Source organism: Zootoca vivipara, chromosome 2 (assembly GCF_963506605.1).
Source record: "Zootoca vivipara chromosome 2, rZooViv1.1, whole genome shotgun sequence".
Lineage (NCBI taxonomy): Eukaryota > Metazoa > Chordata > Lepidosauria > Squamata > Lacertidae > Zootoca > Zootoca vivipara.
In genome coordinates, this window is record NC_083277.1 from 30,067,670 (window position 1) to 30,094,936 (window position 27,267).

General features: G+C 48.1%; 1 protein-coding gene across 8 annotated transcripts in view; it reads right to left on the reverse strand.

The window, feature by feature from the left end:
* Positions 1–27,267, reverse strand: part of SHQ1 (SHQ1, H/ACA ribonucleoprotein assembly factor) — a 94,202-nt gene that overhangs the window by 20,116 nt on the left and 46,819 nt on the right. Inside the window, exon 12 of one of the 8 annotated variants that reach the window (XM_060271351.1) lies at positions 9,306–15,129. The exons of the other annotated variants lie outside the window; for them this stretch is intronic. Within the exon in view, the coding sequence (XP_060127334.1) occupies positions 15,069–15,129 (61 nt within the window). The 3' untranslated portion in view covers positions 9,306–15,068. Of the gene's footprint in view, positions 1–9,305; positions 15,130–27,267 lie in introns of those variants that run through there. 8 annotated transcript variants of the gene reach the window in all.

A 27,267-nucleotide genomic window follows, 5' to 3' on the forward strand; every position in this document is an offset into this window, starting at 1 on the left:
TTGTCTCTCTCTGCCTTGCTACCTGAGATTCTGTAACTCAAAGCACCAGGAGCTGAACCTAGGACCTTTTGGATGTGCTCTGCTGCTGAGTTACAACCTTGCCTTTAATAGCCTTATAATTGGGGTTGAGCTAAAACATTCTCCTGGAACCTTAAAAAAAATAAAGATGTTGCTTTACTTCTTGGAATGGAAGCAATTTGGGAAAGGGTTAGAGCATTTTTTTTAAGGCAACTGCTTGTCCCCATCTTTACCACACACTTTAAAATAAAATATTCCTATAGGGGATTTTTTTTTAAGGCATGCACTGTGTGTTATACTGAGTAATTATCCCCCCTGGGAAACAGAATATAAAGATCTTTAAAATCATTCAGCTGAGAGAACAAGCACTTTAACTTTCGCCTCACAGGAGTTGTGTATTACATTATCAGCTGCTCGCTCTGGTGTCATTGTGTCATGCCTCGCAGGTTAGCAGGGTTTGGCAGAGGAAATGAAACCCAGTCAGTTACGGCAGGATTTATAGCAGACCTGCTGTTGCAGGAAGTGGTGAAAAGTTGATTGATAGCCTGAGACAAAGCTCTACTGCAAAAAAAAACACAAAAAACAAAACAGGATGCATGTCTGCTATTTATACCTGGCTTCCCTTTCTTCCTCCTTGATCCATATTTCATACAACTCTTTTGCTTTTTTGTTCTCTTCATTGTGCGAAAAGAAAAGAAAAGAGGGGGAGCCTTCTAGGAAAGGAAATATTTTTTGCATTCTAGCAAAGCTGCAGACTTCCCCACTTATAATTCCCAGGAGAGGTGACTTCTCCTAATTATTGTCCCATAGCAAAGTTCTTTTAAAAAAATAAAAAAACAGCCTCACAACCAACAGCAGAATGCCTTTGCCAACCTGCTGCCCTCCAGATGTTTTGGATTGCAACTCCGAGTAACATTTTGAAGACACTTGGCTGGCGAGGGCCGTCCTCAAAGTCACAGCATTTTCGGGCAAAGCACCTGCTTTTGGAGACAGTTGGAACCACATGTGCATGAGGCTGGTCGATAATCCGTCTTTCTCAAAGCAGGAGGTACAGTCATACCCCGACAACCGAACGCTTCGACTTCCGAAGGTTTCGACTTCCGAAGTCGACAACCCCGGAAGTTTTGTCGGCGCATGCGCAGAAGCGCAAAATCACGTTTCGTGCGTGCGCCGACAGCGCGCTTCGACAACTGAAAACCTCAACTTACGAAGACGGCTGTGGAACGGATCATCTTCGTAAGTCGAGGTACCACTGTTTTTAGGCAAAATGATAGCTCAGTCAGTAGAGCAGGAGATTCTTAAACCTCAAGGTCATGGGTTCAAGTCGCACACTGGGCAAAAGATTCCTGCATTGCAGGGGGTTGTACTAGATGACCCTTGTGGTCCCTTCCAACCCTACAGTTCTATGATTCTACGACCTTTTAGCACTGTGGTTTAAAGTAGCTGTGTTTTAGTAGCTGTCCGCCTTCTTTCTTGACAATTTGGAGAGACGGTGCCATCTGTTCATATGTCATGGAAGGCATAGGCTGCATCTGTCTTGTCAAGCCACTTCTATTGGTTCACCAACCCTAAAAAACAAACCCAGGCACCTCTTTCCCCTCTGGCATGGCACCCTGCAAGAAGGTCTTGGTGCTCAGGTGGGCAGGGTATAAAATAAAAATAAAAATAATTATTAGACAGGGACAGAGCCTTCCTGTTGCCTGAGCGCTAAGGCCTTTTTCCAATGGTGTCATGTCAGAGGGAAAGGTTTGCAAGGCAAGTGGATAGCTTTCCTCTCCATCCCAGTCCTGGGCTGGGAGAAGAGGTCCCTCTGCTGATCAGCAACAGAATGGAGAGGCTGTCTGAATGTGTGTGTGTTTATTGGATTTCCTAACCACCCTTCACCATAAGGTCCCAGGGCAGGTTAAAGGTAAAGGGACCCCTGACCATTAGGTCCAGTCGTGACCGACTCTGGGGTTGCGCGCTCATCTCGCATTATTGGCCGAGTGAGCCGGCGTACAGCTTCCAGGTCATGTGGCCAGCATGACAAAGCCGCTTCTGGCAAACCAGAGCAGCACATGGAAACGCCGTTTACCTTCCCGCTATAGCGGTTCCTATTTATCTACTTGCACTTTGACGCGCCCCCGAACCGCCAGGTTGGCAGGAGCCGGGACCAAGCAACGGGAGCTCACCCTGTCACCCGTTGCTTGGTCCCAGCTCCCGCCAACCCAGCAGTTCGAAAGCACGTCAAAGTGCAAGTAGATAAACAGGAGAACAAATAGCTTTGCTGAATGTGCATGCGGGGGATGGGGGGAGTGGTATTCTAGCACAGAAGCAGCACAGCACACAGCCTTCAAAGAGTCATATTAGAACATAAAACCAAAGGTTGCTTTTTCCTTTTCCTTTTTTTTAAAGGTTAGCAGGACTTTTAATTCACGGTTTACTAGGCTTGGAGTTCTTGACAAAACTGGTGGAGTTGGGGATGGAGAGGGGAATTGTCACCCATCACTAACCTCAATTACCACACCGAACAATATCCGATAGTTGCGGGTGTTGCAAAGTCACATACCACCGAGCAAATCACAACAACAATGAATGTGCTAGCCGGGGGGGGGGGGGATGCATTCTCCCCTCCCCACAACCAAGAAAATACTAGGCTTTGAATTTCTGGGAGGGTGCTATATCCCCATCAGAGAAGCGCAACATGGAAGGAAGGCATGCAGCCAAGGGGAAATAAACGCTTGCCACAAACTTACACAAGCACAAAGGCCCCTCAATTCTACACATGCAGGTTTTTTAATTTTGTTTTTACTCCCCGTTCCATGTTCACTCCACAGCACAGAATCGTAGAGCCGGAAGGAACCCAAAGGGGAACCTAGTCCTGCCATGATTAACCAGTTGTTTTTTTGTTGTTTTTTTGCAGCCGCTAGAGAAGAACATCTTCATCCTCATCTCTTCTCTTTCATGAACCCAGCCTTGCAATTCTCAGGGGTGAGACACCAATGAGCAACAGAATGCCCTCCTGCAGAGCCGTTTCCTACTGATGGCTTCTAAATAGCCACTTGCCTGTGAAGAGTTAAGAACTGCCTTTGGAGGAGCAGGCAGAGGTTTGTTAAACAGACGACACAGCTGGTTTTGCAGGCGACTAAACTGTGGATTTATTTGCAAGGCTGCCCTGTCCTGCAACATTGCTGACGCCAACAGCAGCCAGATGAGCGGGAACGAACTCTGAGAAGCCAGAATGGAAGGGAAAAGTACACACACACACACACACACACACACACACACACACACACACACAGGCAAGTTAAAACTGCTGCTGCAACCACTGCCCAGTGTTGGCTATACACAATTTACTTTGCTGAACCAAGATGGCCTGAGAACAGACTTCAGGAGACACCCCCAGCTGCAGAACGACCTTCCTATTTAATCTTGTATTAGACTCTGCTATCTGATTTGGGAACAAGAAGACCACACTCGGGTGAAGAACTGTGCAACCGTGCTTTGTGGAGTTCTGATAATAAACACAATCGGTTCCCAAGTGAGGGCAGCAGTTATGCAAGGACCATGGGTTCCGGAGCAACTAAGCAAAGAAGAGGATTATTCTGGTCAGATTCCTGTCTCCTCCCTACAATAAACATTTTAATTCCATTTGAAGGACAAAAACAACCCAAACGTTATCAGGGCTCGTCAGTCAACCCAACGGCAGTTTTAGTCCTAGATTGAATATATGGACCACCTCAGAGGGAAAACCCATTCTCTCAATGAAAACTGTGAAGTCTAATTCGGCTGGCAGACTAGCCCCTCAGAATGATCTAGCCGAACTGCCCAAACACCTACGGTAAATTGGGAGGTGCAACGATGCTCACAGCTGCCTGCAGGAGCTAGACATAAAGTGTCAGATCTAAATCTCTGCAACTATCTCCCAGGACATGGCTAAGATAAATTGAATGCGATGTTGAGAATTGCCTCCAGATTAACATGGCTTGGTTCTTTTCAGTTTGATGAGTGACTCGTAGTGTGTCTAGCCTATTTGTCCAAGAATTTCTCCAGAATACACCGAGTTTATTGAATTGACTTGACTTGAATAACCTGAACACACAGACACGAGTCCAGCAATGGCGATGGGTCCAGGCCTTCCATCAAATTCCTGGACTATTCTGGAGCAGTCCTAACTCACTGGGCAAACAGCCGCATATTCCAAGGTGGGGTCCTCACCCCCCAAGTAAGGATCGGGGGCAGCTGGGGCGTGTTTTATCCTAATTCACTGACAAACAAAAAGGTTACTTCAGCATTTGAACAGAGTCCAGCTTACGCAGAGTCCTCCTCCGTGCCTCAGGTGAGCAGGCAGGTGGTGAGCGAGCTCTTTGGAGACTCCAAAAGGTTACAGAAAACGAAATGTTCAACTTCTCTTGTAAATAGCAGTTGTAGGGGAGGAGACTGCACTTCATCAGCCCGGCACAAGTTCAACGGTAAGGATGAAGGCCCCCCGGCATGGACGGAGCTCCAGCGGGCGCAGGTGGCACTTGGTAAGGATTTGGCGGTGTTGGGAACAGTCCTGGAGCCGGATAGGACCCTGTGGGCGGGGGAAATGGGGCTGGCTGCGAAGGCCCCCATGGTCCAGGGGGGACGGCGCCCCACGGCACTGTAGGAGCGGCCCCCGGTGCCTGGGTCGGAGTGGAATACGGCCCTGGGGGTGGGTACGGCACACTAGGCGCAGGGTACTGACCCCCCACAGCGGGGGCCCACCCTCCTCAGAGGTCCCTCTGCTGATCAGCAACAGAGTGGAGAGGCTATCTGAATGTGTGTGTGTTTATTGGATTTCCTAACCACCCTTCATCATAAGGTCCCAGGGCAGGTTACAACAATATAAAAATACAGACCCTGTATCAGTTAAAACAATGTACCATTAGAAGAATAGGGAGGATCCTTATATATCTCTCTCAGGTGTCAAAGGTCGTATGAAAGCTATACAATGAAGGTGCTAGACCAGGGGTTGGCAACGTGTGGCCCATGGGCCAGATGCGACCCCTGAAGACCGTTTTACCGGCCCCCAAGCCACCCCCTAACCGAGCCGCCTGCTCGGTGAGGGCCCCCCTCCCGCGCGTGCTGCACTAAACCAGCACAGCGCAGCCCAGGGACTCGCGGAGTGGCGCCAGAAATCGTGTCTGTGCACAGGGCCGTCTCAAGCACGTCGGGCACCCTGGCGTCGTGGTGTGGAGACCGCTCCGGCGCCCCCGCCCCGTTTCTTGGCGCGACTGGTGGGCGGGCGCAGCGCACAGCGCGGTTTCCCATTTACCACCACTTAATTCTGTGGTTAAACCACTGAGCCTAGGGCTTGCTGATCAGAAGGTTGGCGGTTCGAATCCCCGCAACGGGGTGAGCTCCCGTTGCTTGCTCCCAGCTCCTGCCAACCTAGCAGTTCGAAAGCACATCAAAATGCAAGTAGATAAATAGGAACCGCTACAGCGGGAAGGTAAACAGCGTTTCCATGTGCTGCACTGGTTTGCCAGAAGCGGCTTTGTCATGCTGGCCACATGACCTGGAAGCTATACGCCGGCTCCCTCGGCCAATAATGTGAGATGAGCACGCAACCCCAGAGTCGGTCACGACTGGACCTAATGGTCAGGGGTCCCTTTAATTCTTCAGCCCACGCTCTGATCCAAGCAATGCAAACCTTGGAACATCTTGCCATGGTCCAGCACTATGGGAATGACTCCTGCATTTGCACACTCTGCTGCCCGCTTCCCGTTGCTCCACTTAATTATTTTGTGACCCCCACATTGGCAAATTATCATTTGTGCTTCGCCTGCAAAGTAGGAGTGACTAATTAAGCTGAACAAACAAGGAATGGTGGTAGTCTGCTTGCACAGAGCTTGTCGTCTGGGAGCACCAAACCACTGCTTGGCGTTATATGTTAATCCACCCACTGTGTCCAAGACAAGAAACCTTCTGTTTAAATAGGAGCTTAGGCGTGAATCTAAGGGGAAGAAATTAAATCTGTATGCACCAGAAACACAGAATGCACCACGGACAGAGTCGCTCTCAGATGATGCAGCTTGGGCATCGAAGTGGGAGAAGGTGCAAACTCTGGCATGCGCAAAGAAACCACAGAGCAACACCCACACATTTCAAAGGCGTGCAGTCGTGTTATCAGAATGAATATTACATGTGTTTGGCTACCAGCCAGATCGGCAAGCTTCAGAACTCCAAAGCATTAGAGCAGTTCACAGCCCTGGCTTCCAGCCAGGCACACAAATTACTCACTCAAAAAAGGACGCTGGCATTTATTTTCAAAGATATGGAAGTCATTCCTTGTCTCCCAACTGGGCTGAAGGAGATAGTTCCGAGGCCGTATTTGAAGTAGAGATGCATCATGCAGCCTACGCCAAAAAAAAGAGCCAGCGCTTCACATCGCACAAGGATCCCTTACAAGGATCCCTTTCCCTGCAAGCAAAACTGCTGCTGCTTAAAAAGGAATAAAAGCGCAACTACAGAGCCAAGTGGCTGGAGTAAACATTCTGACAAAGGCAGTTAGACATTGTCAAGAACTGTTCTTTAGGCTGTAGTCCCTGGAAAGAAGAATCCTTGTCAGAACAAGCTTCCTGACGTTCTGGGAGTTTCTTGATGTTGGGCATGCCTTCCAGCAAATGCGTTCCCCAGGCAAACAGTTGCCAAAGAAAAAGTTTCCCTGTTCCAGTTTCATGGCACCTGTTTTTCTGTTTTTCTAAAGCTTCCGTGAAAACAGTCACCCACAGTGACAGCGAGAGCGTTCATCCCCTTACAGGCAAATCTTCAGCTCTAATTGTACCACTGCTGCTTTTCTCTCTCACACCCCACACCAAACTTTTTAACTCCTTTTATTTCTTGCTTCAAAGGGTTCATATCCTGCTCCCAATGGCACCTGCACTCTCAGTTTCAGCTCTCTCCCCACCCGCCACCCCCTCGGTCTACTAGTTAGCTGCTCCGTCTGGAGAGATCTTCCCTCTACCGTATCTCTTCCCACAATCCTCCTCTGTTTCCTCCCCTCTATCCCTTTTGAATAAGACTATTTTCTCAAGATAAGCAGTTCTACTCCCGCTCCCCCCCGCCCCGTGATTTAATTGCTCTCTCCACAGAGAAGTACCAACCATCAAACTCCCTTTGAGAAACAAACACTTACAGCTTGGAAATGCTTTAAGTCTGTTCACCAATTAACAGAATATTGCTATATTCTGGCTTCCGGTCCGTCGCGCCGGTGAAGAAGGACGCAGGGACTTCGTGCTCCGAAGTCCCTGGCCTCGCGGAGGGGGGGGGGGAGTCCGCAGAGCGAGCGGACTCCCCACAAAAACATCGGGAAGAGCGTCCCGGTGACTCACCTACCCAGCGGCTGCTCCGTTCGCAATTCCTCCGCTGCCCGAGAGCTCAGTAGAGCGATCGAGAGCCAGCGGAGTGGAGTTGCGGGAGCCATTTTGGGATCCAACTTACCTCCTAGAAGCGAAGCTCCGAGTCCTTACCCGGCAAGCGGCGGATTCTTCCAAGAAAATAAAAGATTTCGTCAAAGTAAGTGAAATCTCCATTTGGACTTTTGGATTTTAAAAATATTAATCCGGAAAATAGGGAGAGATTCAAAAACGGAAGTCGATCTCTTCCTAATGGTTAATTAAGAGGCGCATTAAATATTCCAAAGCCGAAAGGAATACTTTGTTTTTTGCACCCAAAAGAAACAATGACTTTTTACCCCTTCTCAAACCCCGGAGCCGGCACCTCTTGAGGAACAGCAAGTGCGCAAAGGGGAAAAAAATTTTGACAGCTGTCAAAGCTGTCAAAAGATAAGAAAAATTTATAAAAACTCTTTGAAAGTTTAATTGGCTACAAGATCACATTAAAAGAGAAGCATCTGGACTTATGAGATGATTTACTGTGGAAAAGTTAAAGACAATGGAAGGAGCAGCCAAGATGGAGGAGAGCGTGTCTGAATGGAAATTTCCAGTGTGCTCTGCCCCCTAATCTCCTGCCTGCTTGTGGTTAAAAGAAGGAATGAAAACAATGTATTCACCAAGCTTCCAGGAGGCAGTCTTGAACTACTTGGGAATTTTGAAGGACATTCATAGGACATTGCAATACTCCAGTCTAACATGTTCAGAGACTTTGGTTCAAGATCAGGACTCAGAAGATAATGCTGAAAGCCAGTTTGAGATCAAAGAACAAGAAGTGGATATTGTAAAAACTGAGTTGGACTACAAAAAATATGACCTGGAGGAAGTACAACAAGGACTTGGAAAGGAAAAAGACAGCTGCAAAGAGCAACAAAATGAAATAAAGACTCAAGAAAAGAAGACCCCTGGAGGGACTGAAATTTGGGGATGTGTAACAGAGGGAAAGGAAAGGCAGAAAGAGGGGGGGGCAGAGGCCTGGATTGGGAAATGGGAAAGATGTGGGGTGGGAGAAAAAATTTTAGTTAAGAGATATTTAGGCTGAATGAATAACGGTTTCTGAAATCTTGGCTTGTTAAAGGAAATGCTGATCCGATTGGGGGAAAGGTACCGGAGGGGGGAGGGGGGCGAGTAAAAGTAAAATGTTAAGTTTTAGATTAGAAAAAGGAGTAGATAGAAAAAATGGAGTTTTCTGGAGGGAGAGAAGAATGGCTGGGGAAAGGAATTTTAGATTTGTATTAAATGTTTATGTTTTGTTAGGTGCCTGGGCAGAGGGCCACCTTTCTTCCTCTCCCTACTTGGAAGCACCTGGTGGCAGGGGGTGCTCTGAGGGGGGAGGGGGGGAGGGAAACCCAGACGTAAAAATGGATCTCCTTTGGAAGGCCTCACCTCATGGATGCACCTCGTGGCAGGAGGTGACCCGTGGGGAGGGGGCATGAAAAAGGAGGAGGATAATGTGAATATTTAAAGGAAAATATTTTAACTATGAATAGAAAATCCGCCATAATTATGTTAAGAAACTAAGAAGACCAGGAAGAAGAGATCTGAGGAACCCATAAGTACAATGTTAAGTTACAAGAATTGGTAAAAATCTTTTGTTTGTTTTATATGTGTCTGTTCAAGGAATGGCTGGGGGAAAATCCAAACCATGCTACTCTTCCGCACCTGGCCTCCTGGTGGCAGGGGGGGGACTGGGAGTGGAGGAGTGGGGGGGAGGACGAACTTAGCCTTAAAATGGACCCCTTCGGCTCTCAACGCCTACTGGTCTTACTGGTGGTAGAAGTGGACTGGTGGGGGAAGGGAGGATGGAGGGACAGAATATATATATAATGTTATGTTTTGTTTGTGTTTATACAAAAAACTAATAAAAAATATTATAAAAAAAGAATATTGCTATATTCTGGGGTGGGGGAAGGCTTTAGGACAGGCATCCCCAACCTACAGCCCTCCATATGTTTTGGCCTACAACTTCCATGATCCATAGCCAACAGGGCCTGTGGTCAGGGATTATGGGAATTGTAGTCCAAAATATCTGAAGAGTTGAAGGTTGGGGATGCCTGCTTTAGGACAAGCTCATATATTGGTGTCCATTAAGATACTGTAAATTCACAAAAAGGGGTACTTGTAGCTGGGGGGTGGCTGGGAGAGACACACTGATATTTTACAAAGAATAAAGGTAAAGGGACCCCTGACCATTAGGTCCAGTCATGACCGACTCTGGGGTTGCGGCGCTCATCTCGCGTTATTGGCCGAGGGAGCCGGCGTACAGCTTCCAGGTCATGTGGCCAGCATGAAAAAACCACTTCTGGCGAACCAGAGCAGCGCACAGAAACGCCGTTTACCTTCCTGCCGGAACAGTACCTATTTATCTACTTGCACTTTGACGTGCTTTCGAACTGCTAGGTTGGCAGGAGTTGGGACCGAGCAACATGAGCTCACCCCGTCACAGGGATTTGAACCGCTGACCTTCAGATCAGCAAGCCCTAGGCTCAGTGGTTTAACCCACAGCGCCACCTGGGTCCCGCCTTTACAAAGAATAGGTGGTAATAAAGAAACTTAAGTCTTGTTCAAATATCTCCTGTGTCAGAAGATGTCATGACCCTGATTCCTGGTCTTTAGGGGATGAGGATTCCCAAAAACACCCCCCTAAAATGAGCCATTTGTGTCTGTGCCTTGGTCTGAGGATACAGCACTGCCATGCTTAGAGTTGGAGGGCTACATCACAGGATAATCATCACCACAGGAGACCCAGTGAGACCAGAGTCTCCCTTGCTCAGTTAGTGAGTGATGGAGCTAGCTGGGGTCCTTTAACTGAAAGGGCACCTTCCTGGGGGACTGGGGCTTGCAGTAGGGATGCTGCTGCTGCTGCTGCTGCTGCTGCTGCTGCTGCTGCTGCTGCTGCTGCTGCTGCTGCTGCTGCTGCTGCTGCTGCTGCTGCTGCTGCTGAGCCTGTTTGGTACATGCTGAAGCAACATCAGATTTCTGCTCTCCCATAGCACAGTCTGGACCCTACTCTGCCTTCAGCCCAAGCCAGAGTCGTATACCCAGCCAAAGCCTGACCTTGACAGATATCAAAGCTCACCTCCAACAGAAAACATATTAAGTCTCCCATAAACTTGTTCCACTTCCTCTGGATCTAATACTTACATGTGCAAAATATAGTTCAAAAAAGTTTGTTGTGCACTGCTAAAATTCCCTGCTTAGTATCTCACCCAACAGCTGGAAAACCAAGTTACTCATCATCTTTGCAAAGGGGCAAATCTATCTTGATCTATCATGAAAGGGAGACCTCCATCGTGGGCTCCAGTGGAAGTTCATGTTATTGGTAACATATAGTTCTGCCTCTTGAAATTGCTGGCTTTTTGAGACAATGGGCTAGTGTCCAACTGGGTGGAGAATTACTTCAGTATTGCTGCAAAAACCAGGTCTTCCTTAAGATAACCTCCCAGGACACAGAAGTGTTGAATAACTATGACCTAGTGGCTAATATCACCTTCATGGTCTCATACAGGAAGTTGGAGGGGGGGTTATTCCCCAGCTCTGCTAACCAAGGGCAATTTTAACTAGAAATTCCCAGAATGGAACCTTGGGCTTTCCATATGCAAAGTACATGCTCTGTCATTCAGCTGCAGCCACTGAAGCTGGCAGAGATCAGTGTGGCAGTAATCGCCAATCTAGCCTTTTTGTGTTGTTATTGCACACCCGCCCCCGCCTATTTCCTTTAAGTGAACAGACTGCGCAGTATGATGAACCAAGTGTAAGGAATATACTTGCCCACTTACAAGGAAAGCTTATTAGCCCTTGTGATCTTTGCCAAAGGAGCCAAGCACAGTGGAAGCAACTTCCCAAGAGAGACCCGAGGGAGGGACAGGGGGGGCGGCAGACCCCAGCTTGATAATCATTATGCAGGGAAGAAAAAAGGCGAGATGATGGGAAGTGAGAACGTGACCCTCGGCAGTTTAGCTAAGAGATATATATGTAAAAGAGATGCCTATAAAGCAAAGCATAGGTAAACGTGCCCTGAAGTTTCAAAGCTCTTTTGATAAGCATTTAATTTAGGGAGATTAAAGTCACTCAATTTAATTCTCCCGTGTGATTAATTGAGCCTTGCGATTACATTAAGGTGTGCTCGTACAGTAAGTACATTTGTAGTAATGATAGCTTATTATTATGCCAAGAGTGATCCTACATAAACAAGCATAATAAGGCTTTTTTCAAAGTGTTGTGCATGGTAATTATCAGTTGTCATAGTGCCAACTGCTTAAGGAAAATGTTTAATTGCAAGCTAAATTGATCGTATGCATGTTTTTATTTAACACACAGCTTCGGGGAACAGACAAAAGCAAGGGAAGGCAGCATCTCAGAAGTTGCCCACACACCTGGAGTGACAACTGATAGGGAATGCTACATTCCTTTGCTGGCGGGCCCAGTAGTCACCCTGCTTTGTTTCTGTTGTTTCTGCTAAATTTTGTCCAAGAAGTTCTTAATCCTCCATGATTTGCATAGTCTTTGAACATCAGATGACAAAATAATTTAGTGCCTTTTCTTATTTTATACAATCCCAGCACAGCACATCTAAAGAGGCAGGGCAGGTTTTGATCTAACATTTTTCACTGCACAATGGTATTTGGGAAGGAAGCCTGTGAAGAAGTGCAAGTGCAAATAATGATGTCACAATGCAGATATATGCGCAGGTAACATTTTCCATTTGCTTCCATTCCAAAGCTGGGGGGGGGGGGTTATCATGTTTGAATCTGCCTATATAGAAAGATAACCTTGTCTTATATATATATATTTTAAAAAATCCTTCCAGTAGCACCTTAGAGACCAACTACCGTATGTTTGTCATAGGTATGAGCTTTCGTGTGCATGCACACTTCTTCAGATACCAGCCTTATATACTGGTTCATTGCCTCGATTTCTGTAGTTGTTGTTGTTGTTGTTGTTGTTGTTGTTGTTGTTGTTGTTGTTTTAAATGTAGCTCAACAAGCATGGTCTAAGACAGGGGTCAGCAAGGTTTATCTTGCCTGGGCTGGATCGGTCCCGAGGCGATCCCTCTGTACACTGGATCATGTGCATGCGTGAGCATGTGCACCCACAATTTTCAGTGTCTGCGCATGCACAGATGTGACTTCCGGCACCGTGGAAGTTTAGGACAGCACACGAGTGGGCGGCTCGGCTCAGGGGCGGCTCGAGGGCCGGTCAAACAACCTCCGTGGGCCTTAGGTTGCTGACTCCTGGTCTAAGAGCTTTCTATCATCTAGGTTTATTGCATAGTAAAAACATAACTCCTTTTTTATTTTTTATAATGCATATTAAGGAATTCTCAGTATCCTTTTGAGTATGAGCATACCAGCTGATGGTTAAAACTTGCACATACAGATCAGAGACACAACCTTGCATTCAATGATGGGCTGTGCAAATCCTACCAAAGTGAAATTTGCTTACAAAACTACTTGCAGGAATGCAACATCAGGACAACCCTAGTACTTAGGAAGGTTTCTTATGCACATATATCCATATATCATGCCTAATCTGTAAAGTGTGTGTGTGTGTGTGTGTGTGTGTGTGTGTGTGTGTGTGTGTAGGCAACTTCTACTAATATCATGCACTGATGTAACTGCACACAACAATACAAATTGTAAGACCCAAGTAACATGCCACTGAAAGACAACTATATTAAATTCATTTCCCACTGTAGTTAAACATCTTGGCAGGATTCACCTACAGAGCAAAAGATGCCTATTTGGTATGGTTGAGGCCAAGATCCTAAATACTCTAACTCACCTTTCAACTAAATTGGCTTCTAAGGTCACTTGCAAAATGGATATAACTTAATCCAAGGGTATCCAGTCTCCATGCTGGAGTTGGAAGTTACCCTTTGGAGATCCACTGTACTGGGGCTGTGTAGGTGGAGAAGAGAATGGGGAGAGATTTTGCTGTCTTTAGCAGAATGTGCATCATCTCTGTGAATTAAAAAAAAAGCCTTAAAGGTAAAGGTAAAGGGACCCCTGACCATTAGGTCCAATCGTGACCGAATCTAGGGTTGCAGCGCTCATCTCGCGTTATTGGCCGAGGGAGCCGGCGTACAGCTTCCAGGTCACGTGGCCAGCATGACAAAGCCACTTCTGGCGAACCAGAGCAGCGCACGGAAACGTCGTTTACCTTCCTGCCAGAACGGTACCTATTTATCTACTTGCACTTTAACGTGCTTTCAAACTGCTAGGTTGGCAGGAGCAGGGACCGAGCAACGGGAGCTCACCCTGTTGCGGGGATTCGAACCGCCGACCTTCTGATCGGCAAAGCCCTAGGCTCTGTGGTTTAACCCACAGCGCCACCCGCGTCCCTTGAAAAAAAGCCTTAGTTCTTCCCAAAATGTCCAAAAATCATGGAAACTCTTCAAAACTCTCAGGCTATCATATGATTAAGCAGACAACAAATGTATGTATTCAATGTATACCAGGGGCTAGCGTGCACTCACATACAAAATGACACCACATTGTGGTCATCTGTACAGCACACTGGTTTTACAAGGAAGTGTTACAGGTATTTGATTTCTATGTACCCTGCAGGTGACCAGCCCAGGAGTTCCTGCATTAGCAAGAGAGGGAAGGTTGGCATGCTGAACCATAGGATGTGTCTGATCACTTTGCTTCTCCATTAACTACCCTGCCAAAAAAGACTTAACAGCTTTTAGTAGAACAAAGGGTTGCAAAGTGACCCGTCAGAATTGCGGAGCTGGATGCTTAAAATTCAGGGTAACTGCTTCACCTACAAAGAGAAAGCTGGCTAGACAGATTATTTCGCACACACGGTGAAGGATGTCAGAAGAATAAATCTACCTGGAATCTGGCCTGCTTACCACCTGGGTGCAAAGATCGTGCTTGCTCAATATTTCTGGATGTGCACCTGCAAGTCCTCTGCCTTCTCGGGTTTTAATGCTGTTGCATCAGGATCTTGCCGCCCTCTCACAATTTAAACCAGCCTTCCGCAATCTGGTGCTCTCCTGAACTTTTTGGACCACAACTCCCATCAAACACATAGAGGCACCCCTTTCTCTTTCAAAAATGGGAGTTGCCATTGTTAAAGGCTTGCCTAGAGTTTTCGTAAGCTTCTGCAAAGATATTTAGGATGGTTTGGAGGTCATCCTCTGAGCGTGCACACCCTACGTTGTCACCAGCATACTGAAGCTCTATGACGGAAGTTATGGTAACGATACTTTTTGCTTTCAGCCTGCTCAGATTGAAGAGCTTTCTATCTGTTTGATATATGATTTCTACTCCGGTGGGGAGTTTCCCATCAACAAAGCTTACAGAAGATCAAAAATGATTATGAGGCTCTGGGCAGGAAGTTGAAGCAATTAGATGCACAAATTGTCATCTCTTCTGTCCTCCCAGTTGAACGACATGGCCCAGGGAGAGAGGGAAAAATAGGGGAAGTGAACAACTGGCTTCGCAAATGGTGCAAACAGGAACGGTTTGGATTCCTAGATCACGGTCTGCAGTTTCTTGAAGATGGACTTCTGGCAAGTGATGGACTGCACCTCACAAAAGTTGGGAGGAATGTTTTTGCCACGAAACTCAAAAACCTCATCAGGAGGGCTTTAAACTGACTTATGTGGGGGAGGGAGACAGTGGTCCTGAAGGTAGGAGTCTATCAAATGCTGAAGATGATCATCCAAATGTCAAGGACCAAATGGAGCAAGCAGCATGCAGACCTAGTGGTGGGACGAAAATATCCTTAAATAAGAGACATGGGGGAATGATCAACGGTCTTCAATGTCTGTATACTAATGCACAGAGCATGGGAAATAAACAAGATGAACTTGAGCTCTTGGTACAGCAAACTAAATATGACATAATAGGCATCACTGAAACCTGGTGGGATGAGTCTCATGACTGGAATGTAGTAATAGAGGGATACAGTCTATTTAAGAGAAATAGACCAAACAGGAAAGGAGGAGGAGTAGCTTTATATGTTAGGGATATGTATACCTGTGAAGAGATCCAGGATTTAAAACTTCAAAGCCAAATTGAGAGTATCTGGGTCAAAATTAAGGGAGAGAAAAACAACAGTGATCTCATTGTGGGAGTTTACTATAGATCCCCAAGCCAAACTGAGGACACAGATGATGCCTTCCTGGAACAGATGGCCAAGCATTCCAAAGGAAGTGAGATAGTAGTAATGGGGGATTTCAACTATCCTGATATTTGTTGGATGTCAAACTCAGCCAAGAGCATAAGGTCGAACAGATTCCTCACTGGCCTTGCAGACAACTTCATTGTCCAGAAAGTGGGAGAAGCAACAAGAGGATCAGCCATTTTAGATCTGGTCCTAACCAATAGAGATGACTTGGTTAGTGGGGTAGAAGTGGCAGGATCATTAGGTGGGAGTGACCATGCTCTTCTGGAGTTTATTATCCAGCGGAAAGGAGCAACCAAGCATACTAAGGTCCAAATTCTAGACTTTAAGAAAGCCGACTTCAGAAAACTTAGGGAAACGCTGGGTGAAATCCCATGGACAGTAATACTAAAAGGGAAGGGAGTTCATGATGGTTGGGAGTTTGTTAAAAGGGAGATATTAAAAGCACAACTTCAGGCAATACCAATGAGACGGAAACATGGAAGGTGCCTAAAGAAGCCAGGCTGGCTATCTAAAGAACTTTTGACTGAGTTAAGATTTAAAAGGGATATGTACAAAAAATGGAAAAGGGGGGAAATCTCCAGAGAGGAATTCAAACATATAGCCAGCACGTGTAGAGACAAAGTCAGAAAAGCTAAAGCACAGAATGAACTCAGGCTCGCCAGAGAGGTTAAAAGCAACAAAAAGGGCTTTTATGGGTATGTCCGTAGCAAAAGGAAAAACAAGGAAACAGTGGGGTCACTCAGAGGAGAAGATGGTGAAATGCAAACAGGGGACAGAGAAAGGGCAGAACTCCTCAATGCCTTCTTTGCCTCAGTCTTCTCCAAGAAAGAAAACAACGCCCGACCTGAAGAATATGGAGCAGATGATTCAGCAGGGGAAACACAGCCCAGAATAAGTAAGGAGGTAGTACAAGAATACTTGGCTAGTTTAGATGTATTCAAGTCTCCAGGGCCAGATGAACTACATCCAAGAGTATTAAAAGAACTGGCAGAGGTGATTTCAGAACCACTGGCAATAATCTTTGAAAATTCCTGGAGAACAGGCGAAGTTCCAGCAGACTGGAGGAGGGCAAATGTTGTCCCTATTTTCAAAAAGGGGGAAAGAGAGGACCCAAACAATTACCGCCCAGTCAGCCTGACATCAATACCAGGAAAGATTCTAGAGCAGATCATTAAGCAAACAGTCTGTGAGCACCTAGAAAGAAACTCTGTGATCACTAAAAGTCAGCATGGGTTCCTGAAAAATAAGTCATGTCAGACTAATCTGATCTCATTTTTTGACAGAATTACAAGCCTGGTAGATGAAGGGAACGCTGTGGATGTAGCCTATCTTGATTTCAGCAAGGCCTTTGACAAGGTGCCCCATGATATTCTTGTAAAGAAGCTGGTAAAATGTGGGCTAGACAATGCTACCATTCAGTGGATTTGTAACTGGCTTACTGACCGAACCCAAAGGGTGCTCATCAATGGCTCCTCCTCATCCTGGAGAGTAGTGACTAGTGGGGTGCCACAGGGTTCTGTCTTGGGCCCAGTCTTGTTCAACATCTTTATCAATGACTTGGATGATGGGCTTGAGGGCATCCTGAGCAAGTTTGCAGATGACACCAAATTGGGAGGGGTGGCTAACACCCCAGAGGACAGGATCACACTTCAGAATGACCTTAACAGATTAGGCAACTGGGCCAAAGCAAACAAGATGAATTTTAACAAGGAGAAATGTAAAGTACTACACTTGGGCAAAAAAAATGAAAGGCACAAATACAGGATGGGAGACACCTGGCTTGAGAACAGTACATGTGAAAAGGATCTAGGAGTCTTGGTAGACCACAAACTTGACATGAGTCAGCAGTGTGATGCAGCAGCTTAAAAAGCCAATGCAATTCTGGGCTGCATCAATAGGAGTATAGCATCTAGATCAAGGGAAGTAATAGTACCACTGTATTCTGCTCTGGTCAGACCTCACCTGGAGTACTGTGTCCAGTTCTGGGCACCACAGTTCAAGAAGGATACTGATAAGCTGGAACGTGTCCAGAAGAGGGCAACCAAAATGGTCAAAGGCCTGGAAACGATGCCTTATGAGGAACGGCTTAGGGAGCTGGGTATGTTTAGCCTGGAGAAGAGAAGGTTAAGGGGTGATATGATAACCATGTTCAAATATATAAAAGGATGTCATATAGAGGAGGGAGAAAGGTTGTTTTCTGCTGCTCCAGAGAAGCGGACACGGAGCAATGGATTCAAACTACAAGAAAGAAAATTCCACCTAAACATTAGGAAGAACTTCCTGACAGTAAGAGCTGTTCGGCAGTGGAATTTGCTGCCAAGGAGTGTGGTGGAGTCTCCTTCTTTGGAGGTCTTTAAGCAGAGGCTTGACAGCCATCTGTCAGGAATGCTTTGATGGTGTTTCCTGCTTGGCAGGGGGTTGGACTGGATGGCCCTTGTGGTCTCTTCCAACTCTATGATTCTATGATTCTAAGTGTAGGATCATGGCAATGAAAATCATGAATAGTGTTGGGGCAATAACGCAACCCTGTTTAACACCTGATCCCACTGTGAATGGTTCACTTAGTGAGCAATTGTTATCTGTGATTGTTGCTGTCATATGGAGAAATGTACTAAGAGGAAGGAATGCAAATCCACACCGTGATCAACTCCCGCCCAGGAACCAATGTCCCCACTGTAGAAGGATGTGTAGGTTCAGAATTGGCCTCCACAGTCACTTACAGACTCATTGTTAAAACCGTGTTTATGGAAGACAACCTTACTCAGCTACGAGGGATCGCTAAAGAGAGTGTTTTCAGATCTCAAGGAAGGGGAAATCTCTCTTGTTGGGGCAAGTAAAGAGCTACCAATGATAAACTAATACTAATATTAAAGCTCATTTTTACATCCAGACAGAGCCATGGTGTTTATTTCTGCACTAAAGTTCTAAAACATTTTAGTGATGAGGGAGTTAAGACCACACAGCTTGGAAATAAAAATTTCTATATAATTTAGGGGCAGTAATTACAGACAGATGAGAAGGACCGACATCAATTTAACTATAGAAGGTGCAGAAGCCATCAATTTAACTATAGAAGGTACAGAACTGAAGTATATGAAAAGCTCAATTATGCTTCAATAAAATATAGACAATACCACAGATGGAGTGTTGAAGCAGCCCCTCTCATTCAGAAACAGCCAGGGTCAACAACATAACAGATAATGAAACAGAAAATTCAGCCACTTTTTAAAGGGAAGAACTCCATAAATGAACCAACAGGACCATTTTATGAGCAGCACTTGAGAGACAAAAATGCACACACACACACACACACACACACACAGAGAGAGAGAGAGAGAGAGAGAGAGAATATATCAGGCTTCAAAACTCCCTATGTTACTGAAGCATTTCTTTTCAAAAGGTAAAAGCCTTAAAAGGTGTGCCTGGAGAGACAGATCTTCAGCAACTACATTTTTAGCATACATGGATTTGCAGATACGCTGTATTTCAATGTGCTTCATCACAGCTTCAAGGTTATTTCTAATTAACATCTCAGGTTGACATTAACTACCGGTAGCTTCAAAAATAATAGATGTAAATTTAATCATACACGTACTATGTGCATTTCTCTGTGTGCATGCACATGTATGTGTGAATGCGCTCTGCTATATTTATTAGGAACTGAAAGTACGCTCAGTACAGAAGACTTAAGATACAAACACAATTGATGCATTCTTCTGTCCCCAATGCAGGTGCCTGTGGTCCTCTGTTCTGCAATTTCACAAGTCAGAATCATAGTCAATACCAAGGGCTACTACACATACTGAGACCCGGCTCCGGCTTCCTTGCGAACACATGCAACATGATGTGTCCCATGGTAATTAGCTAGACTCAACAGGAACTTTGCCTAAAGGGTGGATTAGTCTTTCATGGTATTGTGTACACAAATTATACACCATCTGAATACCACTGGTTTTATAATTGCAGCTTTTGCTAAGTGGCTGTGTAAATATCATAGCTGTGGAATCTTGGAAAGGAGAGCTCCTGCATCTGTTCATTATGCTCGGTGCAGTGATGCAATGCCCTCTCGGTACATGCCAGCTTGGTCTAAAGGGGATGCCAACAGCAGTGGTCAATCAGCAAAAAACCAGACTGTGCTGCACTGCTGTCGTCAATGGTATACAGATGCCATTTACCACAGGGAGCTTCCCCCAAAGCATTGCAAAGCTACTTCTGAATGGTACATCATTTTCTCTAGCAACAAACTTGGGTGGTGAAGTGTCTATTCAGACTGGAAGTGAAATGGGGCCACCCAGTGCTTTTTTCTTTAAAAAATGTTTAGGGGGTACTCTCATTTTGACTCAAGAAAATCACCATTGTATTGTTCAAATACAATGGTGTCCAGTAAATGGACAAAAGTACAAAGATTCAAAAAAATGTTTAGGGGTATGCGTACCCCTGTGTAACCTCCCCCCAGAAAAAAAACACTGGGGGCCATCCAAAAATACATACTTTCCTACATACTTGGGTACTCTGTAGATATGCCTACGTTTGTGTTTTTGTTTTGTTGTTTTTTAAAAGTTTAAAGATACAGAAAACTCCAGTATGAGTTCCCTTGGGGTATTGCTGACAACAGCTGAGCCAAGAGAGAGAGAGGAGCAGAGAAGATTGGTGGATCCCCAAAGAAACGAGAAGTTAGGCAGACTGTTTGAGGTATACTTATTAAGTCTACATTTGAGAGCAGTTAAGACAGTGAATGTTAGGATGGCAGTTACAAACATTGGTTGTTGTTTTTTAAAGCATTATGGGAGGATCATCGTTCTGCCCGGACACTGAGGTCCAGTGCCGAGGGCCTTCTGGTGGTTCCCTCGCTACGAGAAGCCAAGTTACAGGGAACCAGGCAAAGGGCCTTCTCGGTAGTGGCACCCACCCTGTGGAATGCCCTCCCACCAGAGGTCAAAGAGAACAAAAATTACCAGACCTTTAGAAGGCATCTCAAGGCAGCCCTGTTTAGGGAAGCTTTTAATGTTTGATGGATTTCTGTATTTTAATATTTTGTTGGAAGCCGCCCAGAGTGGCTGGGGGAACCTGGCCAGATGGGCGGGGTATAAATAATATATTATTATTAGTATTAGTATTAGTATTAGTATTATTATGGGAGAGAAAATGTGTGTTCCTGACCCTGACACCTCACATCCTGGTGAATTTGAGGGGTGGGGAGTAGAGAAGATACAGGGAGGTTTCAGAAAAAAGAAATTATCCAGAACTTTTTACATACTCCCTCACTTCAGCTTTACAGCAGAAGGCGCCCTGTCACAGTGAGAAAAAGAAGTGTCATTGATCCCTTCCCATTACTGAAACATCCCTCATCCCAGTCAATACTAGAGAACTCCTGTTTCAGGCTTTTTGTGGCCCTGACACCACCACCTGCCTTCTTAGGTGCTGGGAATAAATACACTGCAACTGTGGCGCAGCTCCCATTTGCCCATCTATATTGCAAACAGAATTGATAACAGAATTGACAAAACAGGGGCAAAACCCTTGCCAAAAGAAAAAAATGGTGAGCATAAGGCCCTCCCGTTCAGGTGTATGTAAAAAGCCAAACCGAACTCCTGCCCCCGAGAAAAAAGCTGGATTCTGCGAGCAAGGGTCCACCGTTCCACTTGCCAGGCAAGTCACGATGGGTGCTCTGCCACCCTGCGTGAAGCGTGGAAAGTGCAAGCCTTCCTCCTGAGACTGAAGCTGGGGAAGGGGGCAGGGTAGCATCTTCACAACTGTGCTGTCCTTTCTGAGGCACTCTGTGCGCTGAAGCCGAATGGTAGGAGAAAACACAAAGCAAAGAAGCAAAGAAATACTTTTTCTGCTCGTGTGACAGGGAAATGCAGATGGGTTCTCTCTTGTTCCTGAGAATTCCACAACATTTTGGAAAACAGGGAGAAGCTAGCAGTGTCACTTCTGTGCTGAACCTTGATAGCTGCATTTAAACAGCACTACCTTTCCAACAACAACAACAACAAAAGGCTTGCTTGAAATTTCTATTTAGTCACTAGAACACTGCCATTTTAATTGAGGCACAACAGAAAGCAGGGGATCCAGAAGGCCTTGCACCAAATGCTACAGGTGATTTGAATCAGCCTGGCTGTCGGGACCCACTTCCCATCTCCAAAGTGGCATAGCAGCTTGGCCACAACGCTTCTTGAAAACACCTGTCAAGGCACCCCTGGAGAGAACACGTGGTGAGTGGCTTCCCCACATGCCACTGTGCGCCTCACGCACCAAGGCCATTCCCTGGAGAGCTCTCCTCACGCCGAGAGGCTCATGATGAGGCTGTTCAGCTGGAGAGCGCTGGAAAGGCTGCAGTTCAAGCGGTGCAGAGCTCCAAGTATTTGACATCTGATGCAAACAATTGCATCTGTCAAATATGCACATTCACTTTCTAGTGTTTGTGTCACAGTGGCCGGAGTGGACTACTTCAGAGTAACGACGCTACGCAGCTCTGCATTTTATTCTTTTATTGGTGCTGCGTATTTACAGTGCTCAAGTCATTGCTATTTACACGGAGCGATGTTGTCAGTCGGTTTCAGAACCTCCTAATGGCTTTTGGCGCGTCTTTCTCCAACACAAAAGCTTTGGCAGACCCATCCTCTTGCCCCTCCTCTTCCTGCGTAATTCTGGAGTTGGAGGGATGGGTCTTCCCCCCTTGCTTGCCCCTTCCTGTCCCACCTGGGACCCTGGCTCCTCTACCTTGCCTGAGCCTCGGACACGACTTCCTGCTTCCCCACTGGAATCGGAACTCTCCCTGCTTTCCCCTTTGCTCGGGGACGGGCTTGAACTCAGGAGGGGAGGGACTTCGCGATATCCCCTGTCCCTCACATCCACCCCCCTCCCAAGCTCTCCTTCACCCCTCCCCAGGCCCCCCCCATGTGTCGGTGACGACTGGAAGCCTAAGAACTCAGTGCTCTCCGAGCCCGTTGGTGTGAATACCTCCCCCCAGTCCTGCGAGCCCCCCCCTTCCGCCTGGGCGGACGGGAATCCCAAAAAGTCCGTGGCGTCAGAGCTGGTGGGGGTAAAAACGTTCTGCCAATCTGCTCCTTCCTCTGACTGGGTGGATCTCGGTGACACCCATACCTCATCCCCTGGTTCCTCAAACTCCGCTTCCCAGCGCCATGGTGAGCTGCTCTCCCGTGCCTCCTCCTCCTCCCCCTCCCTTTCCATGTGCCAGGGCTTGGGTCTGTGGGGAAAGAGGGCGTGAAATTCTTCCACCAAGAATTCCTCCTGTATCTGAGTGGCTGGGACCCATTCATTCTGGGACGGTGGAGCATCCTCCCATGCCATGAGGTACTCCAGTCCCCCCACCCCCCACCTTGAATCCAGGATGGCCGTGGCCTCATTGAGTTGCTCCCTGCCTTCCCTCTCCCCCCCTCCCTCGGGGGTTTGTTCGCTGTCTCGGAGCCTGCTGCTTTCCCTGTACGGCGACAGCAGCGATCTATGAAACACTGGATGCACCCTCATGTCCTCTGGCAGTGCCAGCCTGTATGCCACCGGGTTTACCTGTTGCGTGACCGTGAAGGGGCCCAGCCTTTTGGGTGCCAGCTTTTTGCACCTCCCTCTGGTGGGAAGGCCCTCCGAGGACAACCACACCTTGTCCCCCACCCTGATGACCTCCCCTTGTCGCCTGTGGCGATCTGCCCCCTTTTTGTACGCTTCCTTGGCCCTCTCCAAGTGTTCTCTGAGCTGCTGGTGCACCGTCTCCAGTTCCTCTGCCCAATCCTCAGCCTGTGGGCCCTCCTCCTCCTCCTCCTCCCTCTCCCTCTCTGGGAAAGATCTGAGGTCGCGCCCGTAATTGGCCTTAAAGGGCGACACCCCTGTGGAGACGTGCACTGCATTGTTGTAGGCAAATTCTGCTAGTGGCAAGCGATCCACCCAGTCCGTTTGCCGCTGGCTGACGTAGCATCTCAGGTACTGCTGCAGAATGGCGTTGACCCTCTCCGCTTGTCCGTTGGTCTGCGGGTGTCTAGCCGTCGACAAGCTGACCTCCACCTGCAGGAGGTTCATGAGCCGCCGCCAGAACCTGGAAACAAATTGGCGGCCACGATCCGAAATAACCCTTAAAGGTAATCCATGCAGTCTGAAAATGTGATCAACAAACAGTTTGGCTGTCTCTTCTGCCGAGACTGCCCTGGCACACGGTATAAAGTGACACATTTTGGACATAAGGTCCACCACCACCAACACTGCAGTCTTACCCCTGGACGAAGGCAGATCTGTGATGAAGTCCATGGACACCACTTCCCACGGCCTGTGTGGTGTGGCTAAGGGCTCCAGCAACCCTGGTGGCGCTGCTCTGACCACCTTCGCCCGCTGGCAGGTGGTACAGCCCCTTACATAGTCTCGAACATCTTCCCGCACCCCTGGCCACCAGAAGTGTCTCATGACTAGGTGAGCGGTTTTGTCCCTTCCAAAATGCCCCGCTGTAGGGTTGTCGTGCATCTGCTTGAGGACCGTACGTCGAAGCTGGGTGGTGGGTAGGTACAGCGCACCCTTGTAGAAAAGCAGCCCTCTGCGTTCTGCAAAGTCTTTCGCCTGCTCCCTCCCCCCTCTCAGTTCTCTGAAGATGCGGTTGGCAAATTCATCCGCTGCCGTCAGTGCTGTGAGTTCTGCCTCGCTCACCACAGCTGCTCCGCAGGACCATGCCGACGGGGGGAAAATGTGCCTTGGGGCTGGTGGCGCCTCCTCCTCCATGTACTCTGGCTTGCGGGAGAGGGCATCCGCCCTGACATTCTGCTCCCCCGGGATGTAGTGGATGGAGAAGTTGAAGTTCGAGAAGAACTCTGCCCACCGTATCTGCCGCTGGTTGAGCACCCTGGCAGTTCTCCAGAACTCCAGGTTCTTGTGGTCTGTGCACACCTGGATGGGGTGCTTCGCGCCCACCAGGAAGTGTCGCCAGTGCTGGAACGCAGCGTAGATCGCAAGAAGTTCCCTATCAAACACTGTGTAGTTGCGTTCAGGCTGTGTCAGCTTCCTGGAGAAGAAGGCACAGGGTCTCCACTCCCTGTTGGCGTCCAGTTGCAACAAAATTGCGCCCACAGCTTTTTCAGAAGCATCTGTCTCAATGCGTAGGGGCGCGTCCTGCACCACATGGAACAGGTTTTGGTCTGAGGCGAACACTCTCTTGAGGCTTTCGAACGCTGCTTGCGCCTCTGGTGTCCACTTGAACTTCTGCTTGCCTCTCAGGCAGTCCGTGATGGGAGCCGTAACGCGAGAGAAGTTCTTGATGAACTTCCTGTAGAAGTTAGCGAAGCCTAGTAGGCGTTGGGCATCTTTGCGCGTCCTGGGGCTGTGCCAGTCCAGGATGGCCTGCACCTTGTCCTTGTCCATCGCCAGCCCCTTGTCTGACAGCTTGTAGCCCAGGAAGTCCACCTCTTTGGTGTGAAACTTGCACTTCTCCAGCTTCACATACAGGTGGTTCTCCTTCAGGCGTTGCAACACCTCTCTGACATCTTTCACATGCTGCACTGGGTCATTCGAGTAGATAAGGATGTCATCTAGGAAGACCAAGCATTTCCTGAAGAGGAGGGACCCCAGGACGTGGTGCATGAAGGCCTGGAAGCATGCTGAGCCCCCTTGCAAACCGAAGGGCATCACCAGATATTCAAAAGAGCCCAGAGGCGTGAACATCGTGGTTTTCCATTCATCTCCTTCCCGGATCCTGATCAAGTTGTACGCCCCCCTTAGGTCCAGCTTGGTGAAAATCTTGCCCCTGCGTGCCGCTGTCAGGAGATCATCCACTCTGGGCATGGGGAAAGCCACGGGCTCTGTCACCGAATTCAGCCGTCTAAAGTCCACCACAAGACGGCGCTGTTGCGTGTCTTTCTTGTCCACCCAGAAGACCGGGCTGCCCCCTGCTGCCTTGCTTTCCCTTATGAACCCCCGCTTGAGGTTCTTGTCGATGAAAGCGCGCAGATCCTCCAGCTCCTGGTCTGACATGGCGTACAGCTTGGCTGGGGGTATCGTCGCCCCTGGCACCAGGTTGATCTGGCAGTCAAAAGGCCTGTGCGGGGGTAGGTGGTCGGACTCCGCTTCGCTGAAGACCTCCTGCAGGTCCCAGTACTGCTTGGGTATTGCCTCACCCCCTTTGATATGCATGGTGGCCACCGTGGCTATCGGAGGCCCCTCCCCTGGTTGGTGCTGCATGCAATGTTCCAGACAAAAGTCTGACCCAAACGTGATGCACCTCTGGTGCCAACTGATGGAGGGGTCGTGGCGCGCCAGCCAGCTCATGCCCAAGACGATGGGGGGGTCTGAGATGGTGGTGACGTTGAACGCCAGTGTCTCTGAGTGCCTTCCCACCGTCATTCTCATGGGGGGGGTTTGATGTGTGATGGCCCCTCCCAGCAGCTCCCTGCCGTCAATGGTTGCTACGTGCAGAGGAAAATCCAACTGCAAAAGCTGGATTTGGTGCTCTTCTGCAAAGCTTCTCGAGAAGAAGTTGGCGGACGCCCCACTGTCAATTAAGGCGAGGACCGTCAGGGGATAGCCATTTGGGAGCGTTAGCGTCACTTCTAGAACCACTCCTGCTCTGGGAGGGGTGGGTTGGCTCTGCACCTCTCTGTGCGGGTGGGCGGGCTGGGGCTGTTGTCTGCTGACTGTGCCTGGCTGCTGCCCCTTGTCTCCTGCAGCCAGGCTCTCCCGTTTCCCTGCTGTGGTGCTGCGTCAGTGGGGGAGGGCACCACCGTTCCCGCCTTTCCTTGCCACTCCCTGCGATGTGGGCAGTCTCTGACGAGATGCTGGGGTGAGTTGCAGAGAAAGCAATTCCCGCCCCTTCCCTCCTTGCGTCTTGGCGCCGCTGGGGTTTGAAAAGCCCGCGCGCGCGCGCTATCAATCTGCATGGGCTCCTGGTCCTGGCTGGCTCCAGGCGTGGCCTGAAAGGGTTGTTGAGGGAGTGGCTTCTCCTGCGACCGTGGGAACCAAGCCCGCTTTGCGCGCGTCGCTTGCTTGTCGTTCCACCGGGATTCCTGCCTCACCCCCACCGCCAGAGCTGCTTTGCTCAGCTGATCCATAGTACTGGGCTTTGGACCTCTCGAGAGTTCATCCTTCACCTCCTCGCTCAAACCCAAGTAAAACGCAGCTTGCATGGGAGGCGAATCCAAAACCCACCCCAGTCTGTGCACCAGCATGGTGAATTTCGCCCAATATGCGCGAACTGTCATATTTCCTTGGCGTAAATTATGCAGTTCCTCCTTAGTCTGGTCCAAATGACTATCGGACGAATACATCGTCCTCAAACCTTCTAGAAATTGTTGGACATTTTTCATGCAAGGATTCTTGGTTGCGATTAATGGTCTTAGCCACTCCCTGGCTGCTCCGGTGAGATGTTCCACAATAAACGCTACTCTGTGCTCATCATCGGGGAACTCATTCTGGTGCAGCTCAAGAGCATACACGATCTCAGTCTCAAAGCCCTGAAACTCCTTCGGGTCTCCATTGAACTTGCTTACAAGGGTCCCTGCTCTCCTTCCTGGCAGCACTTGGACTTGGGGAGCCCCTCCCGCCTTGTTTTTCTCTGCATCCAGCTTGTTTTGGAGGTCTACCGCCACCGCCCTTAAATGCTGCTCTTTTTCCTGGAGCTCTCTCACCTGTTCCGCAAGTTGTAGCCGGTCGTCCTGGACCTTCTTAGTCTCCTCTTTAGCTGCCTTCAATTCTCCCTGCGCCTGCAGCGACAGCTGTTGCA